Source organism: Monodelphis domestica, chromosome 6, assembly GCF_027887165.1.
Source record: "Monodelphis domestica isolate mMonDom1 chromosome 6, mMonDom1.pri, whole genome shotgun sequence".
Taxonomy (NCBI): Eukaryota; Metazoa; Chordata; class Mammalia; order Didelphimorphia; family Didelphidae; genus Monodelphis; species Monodelphis domestica.
The window spans coordinates 8,219,460-8,240,024 of record NC_077232.1 but is presented as its reverse complement, the minus strand read 5'-3'; the positions used below and the strand labels follow the sequence as shown (position 1 = coordinate 8,240,024).

The following is a 20,565-nucleotide window of genomic DNA, read 5'->3' as shown; positions in this document are numbered from 1 at the left end:
CTGTTTGGTCTGCAAAGGATAATTCTCACCTGGCTTTGTATTTCCACGTCTTATTGGAAAACAGGAGAGCCTTGACAGGTAGGTGAGAGAAGCCAGATATAATGTTTGCCTCAATATATGACATCAGTCTAAAACACCTAAACAGAATCACCTAGATGGAGAACAATTTGTCAGTATTTGTGGGCATGTACCAAGGTAATGAATGAACTCTCAGAAGGCTATAAATTACCACGCATCCACGCAGGGAAAACTGTATGCCTATCCATTTTTTATTGGTTTCATTTTGAAGCATGATGTTTAACAAGTAGTATTTTATTCCGTATATTGAATTGCAGAGAAGTTCTATCAGGCCACCTTTTCTCCATCCTTTCAGCAGTCAGAGAATCCACTCTCAGTCTAAACAAGGTCAATTTCCTTTCGCAACAAGGAAAAATGACGAAGCTGCATCCAGACACTGGAGTCTCTTGGGATTATGGTTGAGGGACCACAAGAAAGCATTAAACTGTACTCTCAGCTGGTGACATTTCTGGGAGAAGAAAGGCTGGTCCCTCTTGTACATCTTTACTGACATTTCCTTTCAGAGATTGTGCCTTCTTTATCCTGATCAAGAAAAACAACAGAGACAAAGCAACTCTCTTCTCAGTTATCAAAACAAAACTTATCCCAGCTGGAAGAAGGGAATCTAGAAACTTGAGGAGGGAAGGTTTTCCTCCACAAAGAAATCTGGACTGAAGATGATGAATCTTAAAAAGAAATCTTGGTGAGTCAATGCGATCAGTGTATCTGGAAGTTATTAAGCAACTGTGACACGCAAAGCACTGTGAATACAAATACAAAAATCACCACAGTCCCTGCCTTCTAGGGGATGACATTCTATGTGGGGTAAGGGTGGGAAGAAGATGTATATAGATAAGGCTGCGTTCATATTTGGGCAAAGTCCCATCCTTTAAAGGTACTGCCCACTCATAGGGACCAGTTTGTTGCTAAGTTGTTGGCTTTGATGATTCACTTGTCTGGGGGTAGATCTAGGGAAAAGACTTGACAGTAGTGATAGTGATAATAACATTTTTTACCATTTTTGTATTTGTTTTAATTTGTAATTGTGACATTATGTCTTTTTTTCCATGAAGTAAATGGCGAAGTCTCTAGTCTACATGATGCATCAGTGTATTTAAGTGGTTCTGTAATTAAAAGTGCATTGACAGAGTTTCAGGAGCTAAAGTGGTGAAAAAGGCGACCGTATTCTATGATGTCATTGGTCCCCTTTGGAATGAAAGACCTTTCCTCAAAGCTACTCTTTTTCTCAGCTCTTCCAATACGTAGGACCAAGAGGAAGAGTTAAACTATTCCTTGCTCTCCACCACCACTTCAAGACCATGAAAACTTTACTTAAATTCTCCTACTCAGAAATTAATATCATTCTCCCATCAATCAACAGTCATGCCATGCCGCTCACATTCTTGTCATTCTCTATTGTCATTCAGATCGTCATGAGGTTGATCTCAATGAGTTCCCTATATCACTCACAGTCTCCATATCCACCTCCACACTTGCCTTCATCCTTGGACCCTTCAATATGGGCATCATAACACTCTCCACTTGTCAGTTTCCTCAGCTCTAATGACTTCTGTCTCCACTCAAACACAGTTACCTATAGTGGTGGCTATATCTTTGAGCTCAACACTGTATTGCTTAACTGTAAGATCTTGGGTTTACTGTTCTATTTCTCCTGTTTCTTGTACTTAATTAGCTGGTTTTTATCCTCACTAGTATTTATATTCCAATAAAAATTTTCCTTTCTTTCAAATCCTTCACCTTTCTTTTTCCTTTATGTTCTATCTTGTGAATCTTAATGCTATAATCCATTCAGTTTGGACTTTTTCTCCCCATCTAAAACTGCCTCTCCTTAATGGCTCCTCCCTGCATCACTAGCCCTCCTATCTTTTTACTATTCATGCCTACCTCCTAATCACTTCTACTTCCAAGAATCACCCCCTACCAAATACCAAAAAATGTGTTCATCCAGATTTTGCCCGAAGAACTTCAGTAAGGGTGAATCCACTAATTCCCACAATGCCCGGTTCCCTTTTGGGCAGCTCTAGAAGTTAGGAAACTTTACTGAAATTTGCCTTCACTGTAGCTTTTCTCCTTTGCTCTTGGTCTGGCACATGGCCCCAGAACAACAATTCTTATCCTCTAGAAAAGAACTTATTGGGGTAGAGGACGTCCAGTGGAATTTTCACCTTATAGGTGATATGGGCATCTATTTACTCAAAGGTGTGTGTGTGTATGTGCACACAAGTGGATGTACATGCATGCTCATGCTCATTATATTCTGTTTTCGCAAGTCCAGCTTCCCAGAGAAGGACTAGTCCTACTCAGTTGCACTCAGATTTTCTCCAGGTCTTAGTGTAAACTTGTGGGGGAGGAAAATATTTCCCTTATTCATGACTCTACCTCTTGAGATTTGAGCCATGTATTTCTATTTATAGAACCAGCTAAATACACTGATGCCACTTTGTAGACTAGAAATTTAGCTATGTATTTGACTATAAGGCAAAGGACATACTAACATGACCATTATTCACACATGCAGACAAATATAGGAATTGCAAAACCTTAATAATCCACACATGAGCCCAGGTCCCATTTCCCCAACAATGTACTCAATTTCTGTGGAAAGAATGGGCACATATTTAGAGAGAGCTGCTTTGGAGGCACAGGTAAGAAGTAAACCAATCTCCTAGAGACAACCCACTATTCTGCAATTGTTTTTTTTTTAAAACCCTCACCTTCCGTCTTGGAGTCCATACTGTGTATTGGCTCCAAGGCAGAAGAGTGGTAAGGGCTAGGCAATGGGGGTCAAGTGACTTGTCCAGGGTCACACAGCTAGGAAGTGGCTGAGACCAGATTTGAACCTAGGACCTCCTGTCTCTAGGACTGGCTCTTAATCCACTGAGCTACCCAGCTGCCCCCACTATTCTGCAATTGTAATAAACTTTCACATCCTATTTTTTCCCCCTTGAGCACTGTGCATATAAATAGTCTATATTGAGCAGATGTTTTTACTGCTATTCTCAGTTGGCCCAGACTGTGCTTGACTAACATTCTGTAGCTCCTATGTCTCAGCCAACCTAGTTGATCTGCACTGCCACATCTCTGATTCTCTGCCGTGAAGCTGTCTCTTTCCTCTCTAGTATGTATTCCTCAAGAGCAACTGTACTAACCATCACTTCTAGCTTCAAACTTGGAGGATATAGTTCTGAAATCTGTCCTTTCCTAGTATCTTTCTCGTCTCTTTCTAGGTACAGACACTGGGAACTATCTGGAAATGACCTTCCTTTAACTAAAGAGTAATAATCGACCTCTGACCTTCTGTCTATGACCAGGGAAATTTATATTTGTCTCATCCTAAAACAGTTCTAGTGTCTGTATCATTTCAGTACTCTACATTATACATAGTAGACAATATGTATTTGTTAAAGTAAAAATAAAATGAATTTTAATTTGATTATTGAACTGAATTATACATGACATATCTATTAATCATTCATCTAGGTATCTCCAAATGTTGTGATTCCCAGTAATTGTCACTTGAGCAAAATACATTGTATCATATTATATGTCTTACTTTAACAATGGATAGGAAAAAGAGATTTGGGGTCTGAGTTATGGAACCTTGGTTTGGAGCAATATTCTGAAACTAAGTAAAGATTAAAATTTAGGGGAGACTGAGGCAGGTAGAAATTAGTTTCTCTCTGCAAGGAGTATTATATTTTTTTAGAGGCTTATTAAAAGTTAAGGATTAAAGAAAATACAGGATAAGAAAACACGCATCCAGGCCACAGAGAGGCCTAGACACAACCTCACCTACATTATGAAAAGAGCCACATCTGCCCCAAAATGGGAGTCCAAAAAAAAGAGACCCAAAAACCTTTGCCACCAGGTTAAATACCTTCTCGATCTTGGCCCACCTGAGAATTTCTGTGAGATTACAAAGCATTTTGGGGAAGTGGAGCAAAGGCTTCTGGGGATTGTAGTCCTGTATTCGAGTCTATTTTTTTACACAGCATTTCTCCAAGCACTGGACTATTTTCTGAGCCCAGGGGAAAGAGAATCCTCAAAGACACTCTCCCCATTTTATTTTAAAGTGATACTTTCACTGATAGGTATTAGGAACTGACCTGTTCTCTGTCTCCTGGATGGTATCCAGCAGTGGGAGACCACGGGTCTCAATCCGGAATGAGATAGCAATGGCAGAAAGGAGGGGCACTATTCCAAACAACAGGGGCTGTAGAATAGGGATATAGATGCCAATGATGAAAACAACAGGAGCTAGTAGGGAGCCAACACGGGAAGCAAAAACACCAACACTCATTCCTATCTGCCTGTAAATGAAGAAAAATGGGAACAAAAGTTTACAAATATGTGACTGGAGGGTGTGAAGTATTCTAAATTTCCTTTGCCTCTCTGACACCAAGCTCTGTGCCTTTCCCATAATAGGGTAGAAATAAATTGGACCCATCTCAAACTTTCCCCTGTTGTATGCTTGTAATAGCTGTGAGGTGAGGGGGAGCAAGACGCTCATTCCAGAATCAAAAGCTGCTTGTTCTAGGTTTGGGATTAATTCATGTTGTTCCAGTGAGAAATCTCAAAATAATGGACAACATCCTGTTCTAGAAATATCTAGAGGAACTTTGATGCAACTTCCTGTCTCTTGTCCTATAACCTTCTGAGGTATTTGACACAAAGCAATCAATTTTACCCCACAACATTTTTTATCTTGTATTTTTCATAATTCTTGGGATGAGGGTGGTCTGAATTCTCCATAGACTCTGCTCACATATGTGCACATACATATATGTACATATACATGCATTTGTATGTGTTTGTGGACATGTGCCTCTACAACACTTGATACCAACACAACAGAAGGCTTGTTTTCTGGCTTTTCCTTGGAAAGCTGACTGGAGAATATGTAAAGAGTAAGGTTTTCTCTGAAAACTTCTCCAAAATATTAAAACATTTTTTTGTTTTTAATTGCCACAGTAGGACAACAAATATAACTAGAATTGACTATACCTGGCCTCTATTACTAAGAAGGAGAAGCAAATTGACTTAGAACTTCCCCATAGTAGGAACTCAGAGTAGGCTATATAAGCCTTACAACAACTTCCCTCCACTGGGAGTAGCAAAACCTTCATGGATGTCACAAGGTCTGCGATTCTTGGTTCCCATTTCCCAGGGAATATTAGGCTTGCATAACTTCCCATCATCCCTCTCTTCTTACTTCAGAGCTATAGCTTGTCTGAGTTCAATAAACATCCAATAAGGCTTTGTAGAAACTGATGACCTTAAACTGCAACTTTTGTCTCAATGTTGGTGTATGAAAGGTTGTTTGCTGAAATTTAGAAAACTCTTTGATAGTTTGGTAGTTTCCATGATGCACTACTTAGAGAACTCTTTGTATTCCTGGAAAAGCACAGAGCTCCAGTCATGTGTTCATGAATATAGCACGGGGAAGTCATTATGATCTTGGTAATCACACATCACAAAATTATAAATCTACAGTTCAAATTGTCCTAACATCATCTAATTTAATATTCCCCTTATTGTATATGGAAATTGTATCTGAGAGAAGTGACTGGCACAATATCACAAATGTAGTTTGTGTTAGAGGCAGTCAGAATTTGAACCTAGATCCTCTCACCCTAGAGCCAGTATTTTTCCCCCTTCACCTTGCTGACTATAGCCCTCTGACATGTTATGAAGGCAACTTTGTGTTATGGTACCCTGGGTTATTCTCTTTTACCATTGAGATCAGGGATGTAGAACATAAGCATTAACCTCAGTGAGAGAGAAGGAATGGAGAGAAGTATTTGGTGAAATAATGCATTTGGCAGCGAGGATTTGAAAAGACAGCTGGCTCCACTGGCCAGTCGGTTGACAAAGTCTAGAAGAATTAATTCCAGTAGATCCTGAGATATGACAAAACTTGTCAATGACTGAATGATAGTATAGTATAGTATAGTATAGAATAGTATAGTATAGTATAGTATAGAATAGTATAGTATAGAATAGTATAGTATAGTATAGTATAGTATAGTATAGTATAGTATAGTATAGTATAGTATAGTATAGTATAGTATAGTATAGAATAGTATAGTATAGTATAGAATAGTATAGTATAGTATAGTATAGTATAGTATAGTATAGTATAGTATAGTATAGTATAGTATAGTATAGTATAGTATAGAATAGTATAGTATAGTATAGAATAGTATAGTATAGTATAGTATAGTATAGTATAGTATAGAATAGTATAGTATAGTATAGAATAGTATAGTATAGTATAGTATAGTATAGAATAGTATAGTATAGTATAGTATAGAATAGTATAGTATAGTATAGAATAGTATAGTATAGTATAGTATAGTATAGTATAGTATAGTATAGTATAGAATAGTATAGTATAGTATAGAATAGTATAGTATAGTATAGAATAGTATAGTATAGTATAGTATAGTATAGTATAGTATAGTATAGAATAGTATAGTATAGTATAGTATAGTATAGAATAGTATAGTATAGTATAGTATAGTATAGTATAGTATAGTATAGTATAGAATAGTATAGTATAGTATAGTATAGTATAGTATAGTATAGTATAGTATAGTATAGAATAGTATAGTATAGTATAGAATAGTATAGTATAGTATAGAATAGTATAGTATAGTATAGTATAGTATAGTATAGTATAGAATAGTATAGTATAGTATAGTATAGTATAGTATAGTATAGTATAGTATAGTATAGTATAGTATAGTATAGTATAGAATAGTATAGTATAGTATAGAATAGTATAGTATAGTATAGAATAGTATAGTATAGTATAGTATAGTATAGTATAGTATAGAATAGTATAGTATAGTATAGTATAGTATAGTATAGTATAGTATAGTATAGTATAGTATAGTATAGTATAGAATAGTATAGTATAGTATAGAATAGTATAGTATAGTATAGAATAGTATAGTATAGTATAGTATAGTATAGTATAGTATAGTATAGAATAGTATAGTATAGTATAGAATAGTATAGTATAGTATAGAATAGTATAGTATAGTATAGAATAGTATAGTATAGTATAGTATAGTATAGTATAGTATAGTATAGTATAGAATAGTATAGTATAGTATAGAATAGTATAGTATAGTATAGTATAGAATAGTATAGTATAGTATAGTATAGAATAGTATAGTATAGTATAGTATAGTATAGTATAGTATAGTATAGTATAGTATAGTATAGTATAGTATAGTATAGTATAGTATAGTATAGTATAGTATAGTAGTAGTCTCTTGGTAACCGAGGATGACGATTGTCTTTGTGCGTTTTCATCTATGATAGATGAGTGTGCACAAAGACACTTGTGCGTAAAGGAGATTTAAGTGGAAAAGTCGATGCACAGAGACAGTCCCACTCTCTCGGCACTGGAAGCCTGGGTCCAGTGGCATGAAAAGTCGTTACACCTGGAGACTTCCTCAGCTGCATTGGAGGGCCGTGTTGTCTTTTGTGCTCCAACACGCCCTAAGCAGAAGTTGCTGTTCCACAGGGCAAAGGAACTAGGACTGTAGCCAAGGATCACCTACCTAGCAGAAACTGAATATAATGACTGAATGATACTGCTAGCAAAAAGGATGAAAGGTCAGCACCTTGGACAGAGGGCGGAGAAGGGTAAACTCCTTGCTTATTGTCTGTCACTTTCCACTCCCTTTAAGATTCTTTTTTCATTCCTCTGACCTCCCTCACCCCAAAATATGTCCTCTTCCACATCAGAATATTTCAAACATTTTCTACATTTCCCAGAAATTTTATATTTCTCCATGTAAAAACTTCGACTTTGTAACTGGGAGAAGATCAGATCAATAGTTAACCTAAGAAATACCTGGACAAAAAACAAAAACAAAAAAAAAACACTACTGACTAGCAAGTTAATATCCTTCGAATGAAAAATAAATGGGCTTTTTGGTGCTTCTAATCCAACATACCGGAGACATTCATCATTCGGACTGATTTGTAAACCTATTTCTTCTGTTGATTACTTTATTGTTCATCTTTAGTCAAATTAGGTAAGTCAGTTGACTATTAGGACTAAATTGTAGAGGGATGTATTTTTGAATCATTTGATGTCATCATTCATTATACATCCATCCTTTGAATAGTCACCTTTGTTGCAAAATGTATGTACTAGAAGTGCCCTGAGGACAAGATGATTTTGTTTTTGCCTTTCTACCCCCAATGCCTAGCATGGAGTCTGGCTCAGAGTACACAATTAATGATTGTTCACTGTAGAGAGTTGTTCTCCTCCCTTTCTGGCATTCCTGGGGGGATCAGGAAGAGGACCTGGCCTCAGAGAAAAGCACGTTTTAGATAAGACACCTGAAGAAGACAAGTCCTTGGCCCCAGATGTCCTTTCACCTTCTGCCTTAAGAAAAACAGTTTTTAGTTAAAATTATCATTGTTGATTATCTAATTCCCACACTGGGTAGCTCAGTTTGCAAACAAGAATAAGGTATATACATTTGCTGATGAAGCCTCTGAGTAGTATGTCCTGTGTAGAGAACATGGTGAAATAAATCAGAAAGTGCTGCTAAAACCTGCCAGTCTGATTGTCTCTTTTCCCTTTGCCTTATCCTGCCCCCATCCAATAAGGGACCCCCATGTTTGCAACAGTTCAACTTAGTTGAATACAGTATTTTCAGCCCAACAACCCAATACACCTCCAGCTGCCTGAATCCTTGATATGAACATTTTACTGTCATTGATGGTTGAGGTTCTGGTCCTATTTCTCCTATATTCTTACCTGATTTCAGTTGGGTAGAGTTCCAATGTGTAAAGGAAATCACTTGAAATGGCACCTGCTAAACCTCCTTTTCCAAGAACACTAAGTGTCATCCTAAGAGCAGTCAGATCTGAGGACAAAAAATTGGAAAACCAGCAGTTTATTTAAGCTCAACAGGTTGTTCTGACTCTCCAGACTTCATTTGGAAACTCATTCATTAACATTGAGGACAGGGAGGGGGCAGCTGGGTGGCTCAGTGGATTGAGAGCCAGGCCTAGAGATGGGAGGTCCTAGGTTCAAATTTGGCCTCAGACACTTCCCAGCTGTGTGACCCTGGGCAAGTCACTTGACCCCCATTGCCTAGCCCTCACCACTCTTCTGCCTTGGAGCCAATACACAGTATTGACTCCAAGACAGAAGGAAAGGGTTTAAAAAAAAAACATTGAGGACAGGGAGTTTTTCTAGTCCATTTGACTCTTCTTGATTCACTTATTTTTGACTCATTATATTTATTTTTAGGTCCTGCTCTGGTAAGGAAGCAGTTTCACTTGTTGCCCTGGGTGGTCACTCCCCATTCAATTAATTAATAAGTGACTTCCTGGACCTTCTTCCAAGGTATTGCAGCCAGTCCCTGTGTTGTTTGATGCAGGAGATCCTGAGAAGCAATTTTTTTAGACATTCTTCCTATCCAGTTGCATAAGAGAGCAGACAGCAGAATGGTAGAAATGTGCCCATGATATGTAGTAACACATCTGATTATTGAACTATAGCAGATTAAGATCTACTTCCTTTATTGACATTTTTGGGTTTTGCATGCCATTGATTGCCAAATAGAACCTTCCTCTTTCTTCCACCCAGAGAACCATTTCTTTGAACAAAAAACAAAAAGAGGAATAAAATCATTTCAACAAATACAGACAAATTATCAGTGGGAGTGGATTGTATATACTGCATTGCACACCCATAGCCCCTCAGTCTTGCAGAGAAGAAGAGGCCAATTTTCCCCTCTTTTTTCATGGTGAAGTTTTAGCATTATGACTACATAGCATTCATGTCTAGTTGTTGCAGTTGTTTCTTCTGATATTGTGATACTCACCATGTATCACGTTTTATACTTCACTCTATATGTTTTTATATGTTCTTCATATTCATTATTTCTTTCAGCATAATAATATTCTTTTTTGTTTATTTTATTTTTTCCCTTAACTCCATGAAAAATTTTAACCTTTATTAAAAAAATTAGAATGAAATTCTCACTCTTTCTCCCTCCATCAGATGGCAAGCAATCTGATATAGATTTTGTATGTGTAATAATATAAAACATTTTTCTTATTAGTCACTTAATGAAAGATAACTCAAATAAATAAAAGGAAAGTGAAGAAATAAAGTGAAATTTAGTATGTGTTGGTCTACATTCAGACTCTTTCAGTTCCTTCTCTGTAGGCAGATGGCATTTTTTATCTTGAGTCTGAGGATTTCCTTGGATCACTGTATTGCTATGTGTAAAAATGGAGACTTGAATCCAGGACTTCAATCCCCAGAAGTCCTTGCTCCACTTCCCCAGAATGCTTTTTAATATCACTGAATTCTCACCTGGGCTGAGATCGAGATGGGGTATTTAACCTGATTGGAAAGGCTTCTGGCTCTCTTCTCTTCCTGTCTCCCCTGGCAAGTAGACGCGTCTAATGATGTGAGTGAAATTGAATTGGCCCTCTCGGCCCACCTGGCACGTGCCTTTCTTACTTGTATTTTTCTTAAATTCTCAACCGTTAATAAATCTCTAAAAATATCATACTCCTTGCAGAGAGAAACTAATTAATTTATCCCTGCCTAAATTCCTCCCTAAATTTTAATCTTTACATACGGATAGCTAAGTCATTCATAAATGTTTAACATATGATATTGCTGTTACTATGTGCAATGTTCTCCTCGTTTGACTCACTCCACTTTTCATCAGTTTAATGAAGGTCTTTCTTAAATCATCCTTCTCATAATTTCTTATAGCACAGCAGTATCCCATTACAATCATATACCACAAATTGTTCAGCAATTCTCCAGCGGATAGACAACTCCTCAGTTTCCAGTTCTTTTAGAGTAATATTCTATTACATTCCTGTGGCACTACTTGCTTGGCCATCGTCCAATCAAACCTAGCCCACATTCAGACCTCCAGCAGAGAATGGTTTCATTGGCTTTTGTGTCATCTTTGCTGCCCAAGAGCCTAACACAAACACCGCTTATTCATTTAAAATACTTTATAAATATTAGAGCATGCTTACTTTAAAGTTTCTTACCTTGAGGCACAAATATGCCAATGAGGGTCATGAGTCCAGAGAAAACTGTACAGAAGATTAAGGTGAAGCGGCGTCCCATGTAGGACAAGCTAATGGCTGTTAGCAGCCTTGCTGGGAAATCTATGAGTGCAAATAGTACTTGGACCAAGTAAATGCTGAACCCAAATTTCTGCAAGTCCAAAACCAGTCCATAAAAGGAGAATCCACGAGAAAGCCTAGAAGTAGAATCATTTGTTATACAGTAGAGAGGTTTCATTTCTCATTTCTGTCCAATGAGGTGCTTTTTTTTTTTGCCCTAAAATGGAAATATTTGTGTTCTGGGACACGAATTCAAGTAATAATCCCTGAATCTCAGGCAACTCCTATCTCTCATTTTATAAAATTTTAGAGCCCCAATATCTCAGATCCACTAGATCAGGATGACAGCATTCTCAGAACCCCAAATGGCATGTGAGTCTATATTAAACTTGGTGATTTTTTGGGATTTTCTGAGTCATATCAGCTGCTTGAACATGAAGCTCACTCACCATGCAAAGAGGACACTCAATGTGATCTTGCATATTCCTGGAGTCCTGTAAAGGTCTCTGAGATGAGACGTTGGCTTCACAGTTGTAAGGTCCTCCTGAATGTGGGACATTATGCCCTGCTCAGGAAGGAAAGCCGAAGAAGGAGAAGTTGGCTTAAATACATGAGATCAAGAGGAAAGGGAAATGAGGGGCCATTTTTTGGTCAACTTTCCTGACAGAGATATTGCCAAGGTAGGGAACCATTCTAACGGTCGAGAGAGCAAGTTCTGTATATAACCATCATGTTAAATCAAACTAGGACTAGTCCAGACTGTGATCAGCCTGTCCTGTCATGTGACCCTCTCATAAAGTTATTGTATGTGTTCCATGGAACTTAGGGATATAAATTGATCTGGAAGTGACTGACCATAAAAACTTCTTGAGTAGCCAAATCATGGAATATAATGACTTCTAGCACCCCAAACTCTGAGTTTGTCCATTCCATGTGTGCTTTCTGAGCTTGGGTCCCCTTTCTATGGACTCAATAAGTACTTGATCTAGGGAGTGTGTTTTACATATTGGGGATGGCAGAAGAAAGACTTGAGAGGGATATTTGGTATCAAATATTCTCATTGTACCACTTTAGTGAATATATTTTTTATAAAATCTCCAAAAGACTGACTGAGAAAATGACATGTAACTGTTAATCTTGGAGGAAAGCATAGCAGTAGGAGCTCAAGTTAATAGCACTAGAGAAAGTGCTATTATTCTCTAAAAATAGACAAAGCCGGTCAATGAACTTTTCTTAAATAGCTCCTATGTGACAAGCATTATGCATTGGGGATACAGAGAAAGGTTAAAAAAGAATCCCTGCCTTCAAGGAGCTCACAATCTACTGGGGCAAGCAAAATGCCAATAAGTATGGACAACTAAGCTATATACAGGATCCACTGGTGATAATGAACAAAGAGAAGGCGCTCAAATGAAGAGGGATCATGAAAGAACTCCCATAGAAAGTGAGATTTTAGATGGCAATTAAGGGAAGACAAGGAAGCTAGGAGGAGAGAGAGAAAGAAGAGCATTCCAGCCATTGGGGGAATAGGCAGTTGAAAATAGGTATAGTGAGGAATTGGTTCAGCTTGCCTGAGGAATAGCAAGGAAGCCAGTGTCACTGGATCACAGTGTCATGATGGGATATAAGGTATGTCAGAAGGATAGAAAAATCATTTAGTGAAGAAGCAGGTAATAAAACACTTTAGATGCCATTAGAGTTTATTCGGTGGGGAGTTATAGAGTCAGAACTGAACTCTCCAGAAAGCACTTTGACAGCTGAATGGGGTTTGGATTAGAGCAGGGAGAGACTGAGGAAGGCAGAGCAACCAGCAGATCATTTCAATAGTTGAAGCATAAAGTGATATGAGTCTGTACCAGGCTGGTGGCAGTGTCAGAGGAAAGAGGGAACACATATAAAAGGGCATATTGATAGGCAATGGCAAGAGATTGAATATGGAATGAGAGAGTATGACGAGTTGAGGGTCACATCAAGGTTGGAAATGTGGGTAATTGGGGGGGGATTATGATTTTCTTCAGTAATAACAGGGAATTTCAGAAGAGGAGGATTTGGGCAAAATAAAAACAAGATTAATTTTAAGATGTTAAGATGAAGATGTATGGGACGTCCAGTTTTATATGTCCAATAGGCAGTTGGAGTTGGGAGACCAGACTCGGCAGACAGGTAAAGGCTGAAAAAATAAAACCAAGAGTAATCAGCATCCAAATGATAATTTAGTCCATGGGAGATGATGAGCTCAACAAGTGAAAAGTAAAGAGAGAAAAGAAACGAGGCCCAGGAAAATGTTCAGTAAATCACTTGTAGTAATCCAGCACGATCTGGATGAAGACCATACAAAGGAAACTATGAAGGAGTGATCAGGTAGGTAAAGAAGGAAAATAGGAGAGAGTAGTGCCCTGTAAACTGAGAGGGAAGAGAATTAACAAGAAGTAGTTGATTGGCAACATGAAATAGAGAGGTGCCAAAGGATGAGGACTGAGAAAAGCCATTTGATTTGTCAGTTAAGAGATCACTAGAAACTTTAGTGAGAGACATTTTGGCAGAATGATGAGATCAGAACCCAGGCTGTAGAGATTTTAGAAGAAGCTGTGAAGAGAGGAAGTGGGGACACCAATGTCCTGTGAGACTTTGCAATGTTTGGGGAAACGGTGTGCATTTAGCGTGTAATACAAACATTTTATTTTGCACATTTTCCTGCTTTTATTATTATTATTATTTTTGATTGCCAATTGCATGTGCTTTGTTCAAGTAAGATGAGTCACTTTACTAGTATGCTATGGCCTGCTGTGTCAAGAAGAGTCAGACATGACTAAAAGACTGAACAACATAGGCATGTTTCTTAGGCAAAGTGAAGGAGCCATTAGATTGGGAAAGTTTGAAGCTAAGAGAGAGAATGGAAATGCCAGAGGGGGCAAATTATTGGAGAAGAGAAGATGGATGGGATCACTCACACAGATAGACAGGTTAGCTTTGGAACGAGAAAGGACTGCTTTCTCATGTGAGAGTTCAAATCCATAAATACCTGAAGGGAGCATCTAGGTGGCTCAGTGACTGTGTGAACCTGAGCAAGTCACTTAACCCCCATTGTCTAGCCTTTAACACTCTTATGACTTGGAGCCAATATATGGTATTGATTCTAAGATGGAAGGTAAGAATTTAAAAAAGTATCTGAAGGCAAGATGTAGCCACCCTCATTCTGAGAACTCAAATTGTCAGGAATGTGGAAGTTCTGATGAAAATACTTTAGTTTTCATATGCACTACTACTATTTTTTACATTGAATTTAATTGCTAGTGATAAGTTGGTCTCTTTAGACACTGTCATTGTTTAGTTATTTCAGTCACAACCCCATTTGAGGTTCTCTTGGCAGAGAGAGATATTGGAATCAGTTGCCATTTTCTTTTTCAGCTCATTTTATGGATGAGGACCTGAGGAAAATGGGGTGAAGAGGCTTGTACAGGATCACATAGCTTTTAAGTGTCTGAGGCTGGATTTGAACTCATGGAGACAAGCCTTCCAACTCCAATCCTAGTGCTCTATACACTGCACCACCTGGCTGCCCTCCTTCGAAAACCTGATAGGTTTGCTTTCTCAGAAGACAAAGTTTATAATCCAGGTTGTTCTGCTTGGCTGCTAGAAGATTCAGTGCTCAGTACAGAACTCATCTCTAGAAAGGAACTCATCCCAGGTGCCTGATACATCTACATCTCTCCCCCTGCCAACTGGCTTCCATTTTAGCTTTATCCTTAACTTGCCTCTTGTGGGAGGTGGGTATTTTACCTCCATAACCTCTGTACAGTGATTTTTTGAAATAGCTGAAGTACAAATCTTAAACAATGCTCTCTGAGATTATATTCTTGGCAACAGGGTTGTGCGTGTAGGGAGGATTTCCCTTAGCCATACTTCTGGAGTGAGCTTCCTCCCTTCTTCCTTGTGCCCATTTATCCATGCCACCTTCTGAAGGCTCTTCATAGCCGTGTGGAGTTTGTTGTGAGTGATGAGCCAACAAGCAGATTCTGGGAGGACCCTGATAGAGCAAGGAGAGAAAGGAAATCTCTGAGGATGGCACCCAAGTACAGCAGTCACCCTTGTGCCACATGTGATTGTAGTTACCACTGGGTCTATTCCAGAGCTATGGCCATTGTGGGGAGGTAACAGGATTAATTTCCAGCACACTTGGCTCCCCCCCGGGATGTGTTCCCAAACCACACAGGCTCCAGAATCAGGGAGACGGTCCAGAGAGGGAATTCATTTTCTGGTTGCTCCCAAGGTAAGCTTTCTTTGGGCATGGATAGATCTGCTAACTTTTCCCACCTTGATCTTCTTGGAGGTCTGGATGACACTTATACTATGTGCCCATATGGACTCATCAAGACCAGAAAGAACCTTGGGTCTATAAAGGAACTTTAAAGTTAGCTTTTAATCACCCAACACATTCCAATCAGTCCATAAGCATTTAAAAAGGCATAATGTATGCTTTCCACTGGAAAGAATGACAACATTGCAGATGGCCCCTGCCCTGTGGAAGCTTATATTTTATGAGAAGTGGAATGCATGTACAGGAATATATGTAGTCTAGACCCAAAAGAAATATAAGGTCATTAGTATGGGGTGGGAAGAGAACCAGGAAGAGGTGGCAGCAGCCAAAAGGTCTCATGTAAGGTGGCGCCTTCCTTAAGCTTTGGAGAAAACTCAGGGTTGTAAGAATCTGACTCTAAGCATGGTCCGGAGAGCTTGGGCTCTCCCTGGCCTTTGGGTCAGCTGGGGTCCTGGCCAGTCCTACTCCTCATAGCCCTCCGTAGATGGGACCCAGGATGCCCAGAGGCTCCCAGATTCTGTTTGAGCTTGTATTAACTGCACCGAAGTTCAGTTTCCTCATCTGCAAAATGAGGATAATAATGGCGCCTACCTCCCAGCGTTGTTGTAAGAGTCAAATGAGGCAGGATATGGAAACCTTCCAGTGTTCCATAAAAGCCAGCGATTATCACTATAGGTTATTGAGGAGAGTCTATCCATTGGGGCAGGGGGTCTTTGGGGCTGGCCGAGGGCATGGTAAATAGCATTTCTGTATTCTTAACTATCAATGATATCCAACACTGGCAGAATGTCCCTGTGGCATGACTAGCCCTCTTGGGGTCTGATGCCAGAATCCTCCATTACACAGCATAAACCTCTCTGTATAAGATAAGGTGAATGAAGAGGAGAAAAACTCAAGAGGACTTCGGAGAGCAATCTTCCTCCATGCCACGTTTCCCCAGAAACCTCTTCTTGCCTACCTCTTTGCCCTTCCATTTTGAGTCTTTGATAACACGGAACCCAGTGCCTGGCACATAGCAGGTGTTTAATAAATGCTACAGGACTAACTTATTGGACAGTGTGTTTGCTGTCCTGTCCACATACAGGGAGAAGAGAACAATGATCCCACATGCGATGGAAATGGAAAACTGCAGCCAGCGCCATTCTTGGACCAGGTAGGCCCATGCAGCCACGACTATTTGTCCGATAGTGAAGGCATATGTATTACAAGCATTCACAAAGATCCTTTTCCCAGTAGGCGTCCACTCTAAGGCTTAAGGAAGAAAGAAGATGAACAATTAGACTTCATAAAAGTGCAGAGATTGGAAGGATGAGATTGACAAGAACTTGGGTTTAATCTGGTTCCCACTCAATGGTTCAACAATAATATTTCAACAACATTTTCTATGTAATCTACTATGTGCCAGGCAGTGGAGACAAAAAGAGAAAAATGAACCACTTTCTGTCCTCATGGAGCATCCATTCTACCAGATGAATAGCACATAAACACCATTGATTCAATTAAACAGACACTTATTAAGTTCCTATTATGTGCTAGCCAGATGGTACCACTGGCCTCAAGGAGCTTTCATTTTCATCAGTTTGTAATAATAATAATAATAATCACAATAATAATAATAATGAAACTCTCTAGTATTTGCATAGTGCTTTAAAGTTTAAAAGCATTTTAATGTGTTATGTTGTTTATAATTTATATATATGCCAAAGGATGTGAATAAATAAAAAAAAATAAAATCAGGTTCTCAAAAGTATTTATATCCTGTAGGAAGGAATTGTCTCCTCTCTCCTTTCTGGGGTCACAGGTGACATCATCTCCTGTTAACTATCTGCAAACCTGCCTTGAGCCTGAACTTGAACTGGAGGCTAGGATAGGACAAAGGGAGCCAGGAGGTTATGAAAAGGGTTAAGCAGGAAGTTCACTATCTCTCTGTCTCTGGCTATACTGAGCACTGGGAATATAAGTACAAAAAGAAAAAAATTAAATAAAACAGTCACTGCTTTTGGAAAGCAATCTGGCAGAAATTGGGCTTAGACCAGCAACTCCCACCTTCGCATTTTGCCAAGAAACTTCCATGGGGGGGAGTGAGAAGGGGTGGGGTTAGAGTGGGAGTAGGGAGGTGGGGGTATGTGCTGGAGGAGCCAGGTAGAAAATTAGATCAGGGCCCCTTTTCTATCTTTCTCTCACTTTCTACCTATCCAAGTAATCCTAATAAATTTTTATTAAAATGTAAGGACCAGACTCTTATTTCAACAACCCTTATGAAAGAATGCTCCAAATCAGCCAAAATATGAGAAATACAAATCAAAACAATTCTGAAGTTGTATCTCACACCCTAAAAATTTCAACTGTGACCCAAAATGACAATAGTCAATGTTGTAAGGGATGGGGGAAGACAGGCACACGTTGTCAGTGGAGCTGTGAAAAGATATAGCCATTTTGAAAAGCAATTTGGAATAAGCAAAGATAAAGTGACCAAAATGCTCTTATCCTTTGAACCAGGGAGTCTAGAAGTCGGCTTTTACCACAGGGGAACCACTCATAAGAGAAAAGGTCTCCATGCCCCCTCAAAATATTTATAGCAGCACTTTTCCTGATAGTTTGGAAACAAAGTAGATGCTCATCAATTGAAGAATAGGTAAGCAAATTGTGGCCCGTTAATATAATGGGATATTTTTGTGCTATAAGAAATGATGAATGTGATGATTCAGAGAAGTCTGTAAAGATCTACATGAACTGATGCAGAATGAAGTTAGCAGAACCAAGAAAACAACACACAGCAATTACAACAATGGAAATGGAGAGAACAACTACATATCAAAAATCAGAAGAGAATGTAGAAAAAAATGAAAAAGATCAAGTAGGATAGGACTTCAGTGAAGAGGGGGAGAAGATGCCTTTTTGGAGGTATATAGGGATTATATATCCCCCCAGGTTTTTTGACTTTTTCAATATATTAATCAGCTATGCTGATTATGTTTCCTCTTTGAAAAATATTACTTGGTATATGGAATGGGCAGGGAAGGGATACTGAATATATCTATGATGATATAAGAAACAAAAATATCGATAAAAACTTATTTTAAAAATAGTCTCTGTCCTCAAGAAGCTTTCATTTTACTGAGAAAATAATGAGAGGAGGGACAGAAGGAAAAGTAAAGAAACAAAGAAGTTGAGGGGAGAGAGCAGAGAGGGAGAGAAAGTGGGAGAAAGGAGGGGAGGAAAAAGGCAAGAGCAAGGGAGGAAGATGATAGATGAGAGAAAGAGAAACTGAAAGGAGGGAGAGGGAGAGGAAAATGGAGGAGAGGCACTAAACCTATGATTTCCTTGGAAGAGGGAATTCCAAAGAGGGAAATCTCCCTCTGCCAATGTAGGTTGATTCCTTTTCTGTATCCTATGGTTTTAGAGAGTTACCCAGACCACCTAGAGTTTCTGGGACTTGCTCAGGATCACACTGATATTAAATGTCAGAGATAAAACTTGACTCTAGCTCCTTCTACTCTCAAGACCAGCTCTCTATTCTATAAACAATCCAATTAAAACCAATATATATTAAGCCAATATATATATAAATATAATAATATATATTGAGCACAAAAGACAACACGGCCATCCAATGCAGCTGAGGAAGTCTCTAGGTGTAACCACTGGACCCAGGCTTCCATCACCGAGAGAGTGGGACTGTCTCTGTGCATCGACTTTTCCACTTAAGTCTCCTTCACGCACAAGTGTCTTTGTGCACACTCATCTATACACCATAGATGAAAACGCACAAAGACAATCGTCATCCGGTTACCGAGAGACTACTACTACTATAGTAAGCCAATTAAAAAAAGAGGTTTACTCTTGGGATGCCTCTATTACATTTATTGCATAATTTCTCCAAAGTTGCCTGATCCCTGCTTGGCCCAGAACAGCTCTAACCCCAGAATATAACAACAAAGACTGAATTTCCTCCATGGTACTTACTCAGGCAGTTTGAAGTGAGGAGGAGGCCCATTGTTCCAGCACCAGTGAGGAATTGGAATATGACATATCCAGCAAAGGAGGGCATAAGAGCTGTACAGGTGCCCGTAATTGTGGCCATCAGAGAGGACCACAGCAGCATTGTTCTCCTCCCAAGCCTAAGCACAAGATAACAAAATGGTATCACATACAAAGGTTTGGTCCTTGCCTGGCCGCTACCTCCTTTTCTCCTCTCTGCCAATTGTGTGAGACACGTGCTCTGACTTGCCCCATTTGGAAACAGTATTTCCCTTCTCTCTCTGTTGTAGAACACCTCAATACTGAGATGGCCTCCTCATTTTCTAAGCATCACCCAACATTAAGGAGCTGCTCTTAAAACCTAGGTGGTAAAATCCATCGTCCCCAGACTGCACCCCATAATCTTCTATCCTCGAAAAGTCTTCGTCTATGGCTAGTGACTAGCTATCTGAGATTCAGTCCATTTGGCCAGTCATCGTCACCGATCAAAATGCCAATTCTTTAGGAAAAGTAAATGGGTAAAACTCTTGTTAGCTCTTATTTGCCAACCAATGCTTTCTGGGTAAGTGTCAGTTGAGGTCAGACAAACTGAGGTGAAGAGTGAAGATTGAGCTATATTAACATCCTGATATGACTCTTGGTTTCCACTCTTGCAAAGGGGCTCAATCAATCCCTTTAGCATCTTTTGAATTTAGCTCACTAACATTTGTCAATTGAATTGCCAGCAGTTAGGCAAACAATTAGCAACGTAAGCCTAAATATATTGTAAAAGCTAACAATTCACCCTAAGCCTAGTAGTAAGGAGAAAAGGCACAACACCAGTAGGGAAAGTCCCTCTAAAGTGTGTTAGTTTACCCATGATCCAAACAGAAGGAGATACTCAGCTTCACAACCCTTACTTTTATTCTCCATGTTTGAAGCTCGTTCTTTATCCTTCCTTCCGAACTCTTGTCTAAAGGCCAGAAAACAGAAATATATATATATACACACACACATATATATTGGTTTCACCACTGTTTGAGACCCAAGTGTTATAGCTTAGACAGGGT

At 39.0% G+C, this 20,565-nt stretch overlaps 1 protein-coding gene across 1 annotated transcript in view; it reads right to left on the bottom strand.

Annotated features, from left to right (window-relative positions):
- Positions 1 to 258: 258 nt before the first annotated feature.
- LOC100617741 (solute carrier family 22 member 20-like) overlaps positions 259 to 20,565 on the bottom strand; it is a 31,296-nt gene continuing 10,989 nt past the window's right edge. The window contains exons 3-10 of the mRNA XM_003341913.4: positions 19,502 to 19,656; positions 16,618 to 16,786; positions 15,121 to 15,244; positions 11,667 to 11,782; positions 11,140 to 11,354; positions 8,867 to 8,975; positions 4,185 to 4,388; positions 259 to 600 (exon numbers count right to left, since the gene is read on the bottom strand). Of these exons, the coding sequence (XP_003341961.4) occupies positions 498 to 600; positions 4,185 to 4,388; positions 8,867 to 8,975; positions 11,140 to 11,354; positions 11,667 to 11,782; positions 15,121 to 15,244; positions 16,618 to 16,786; positions 19,502 to 19,656 (1,195 nt within the window). The 3' untranslated portion in view covers positions 259 to 497. The remainder of the gene's footprint in view (positions 601 to 4,184; positions 4,389 to 8,866; positions 8,976 to 11,139; positions 11,355 to 11,666; positions 11,783 to 15,120; positions 15,245 to 16,617; positions 16,787 to 19,501; positions 19,657 to 20,565) is intronic.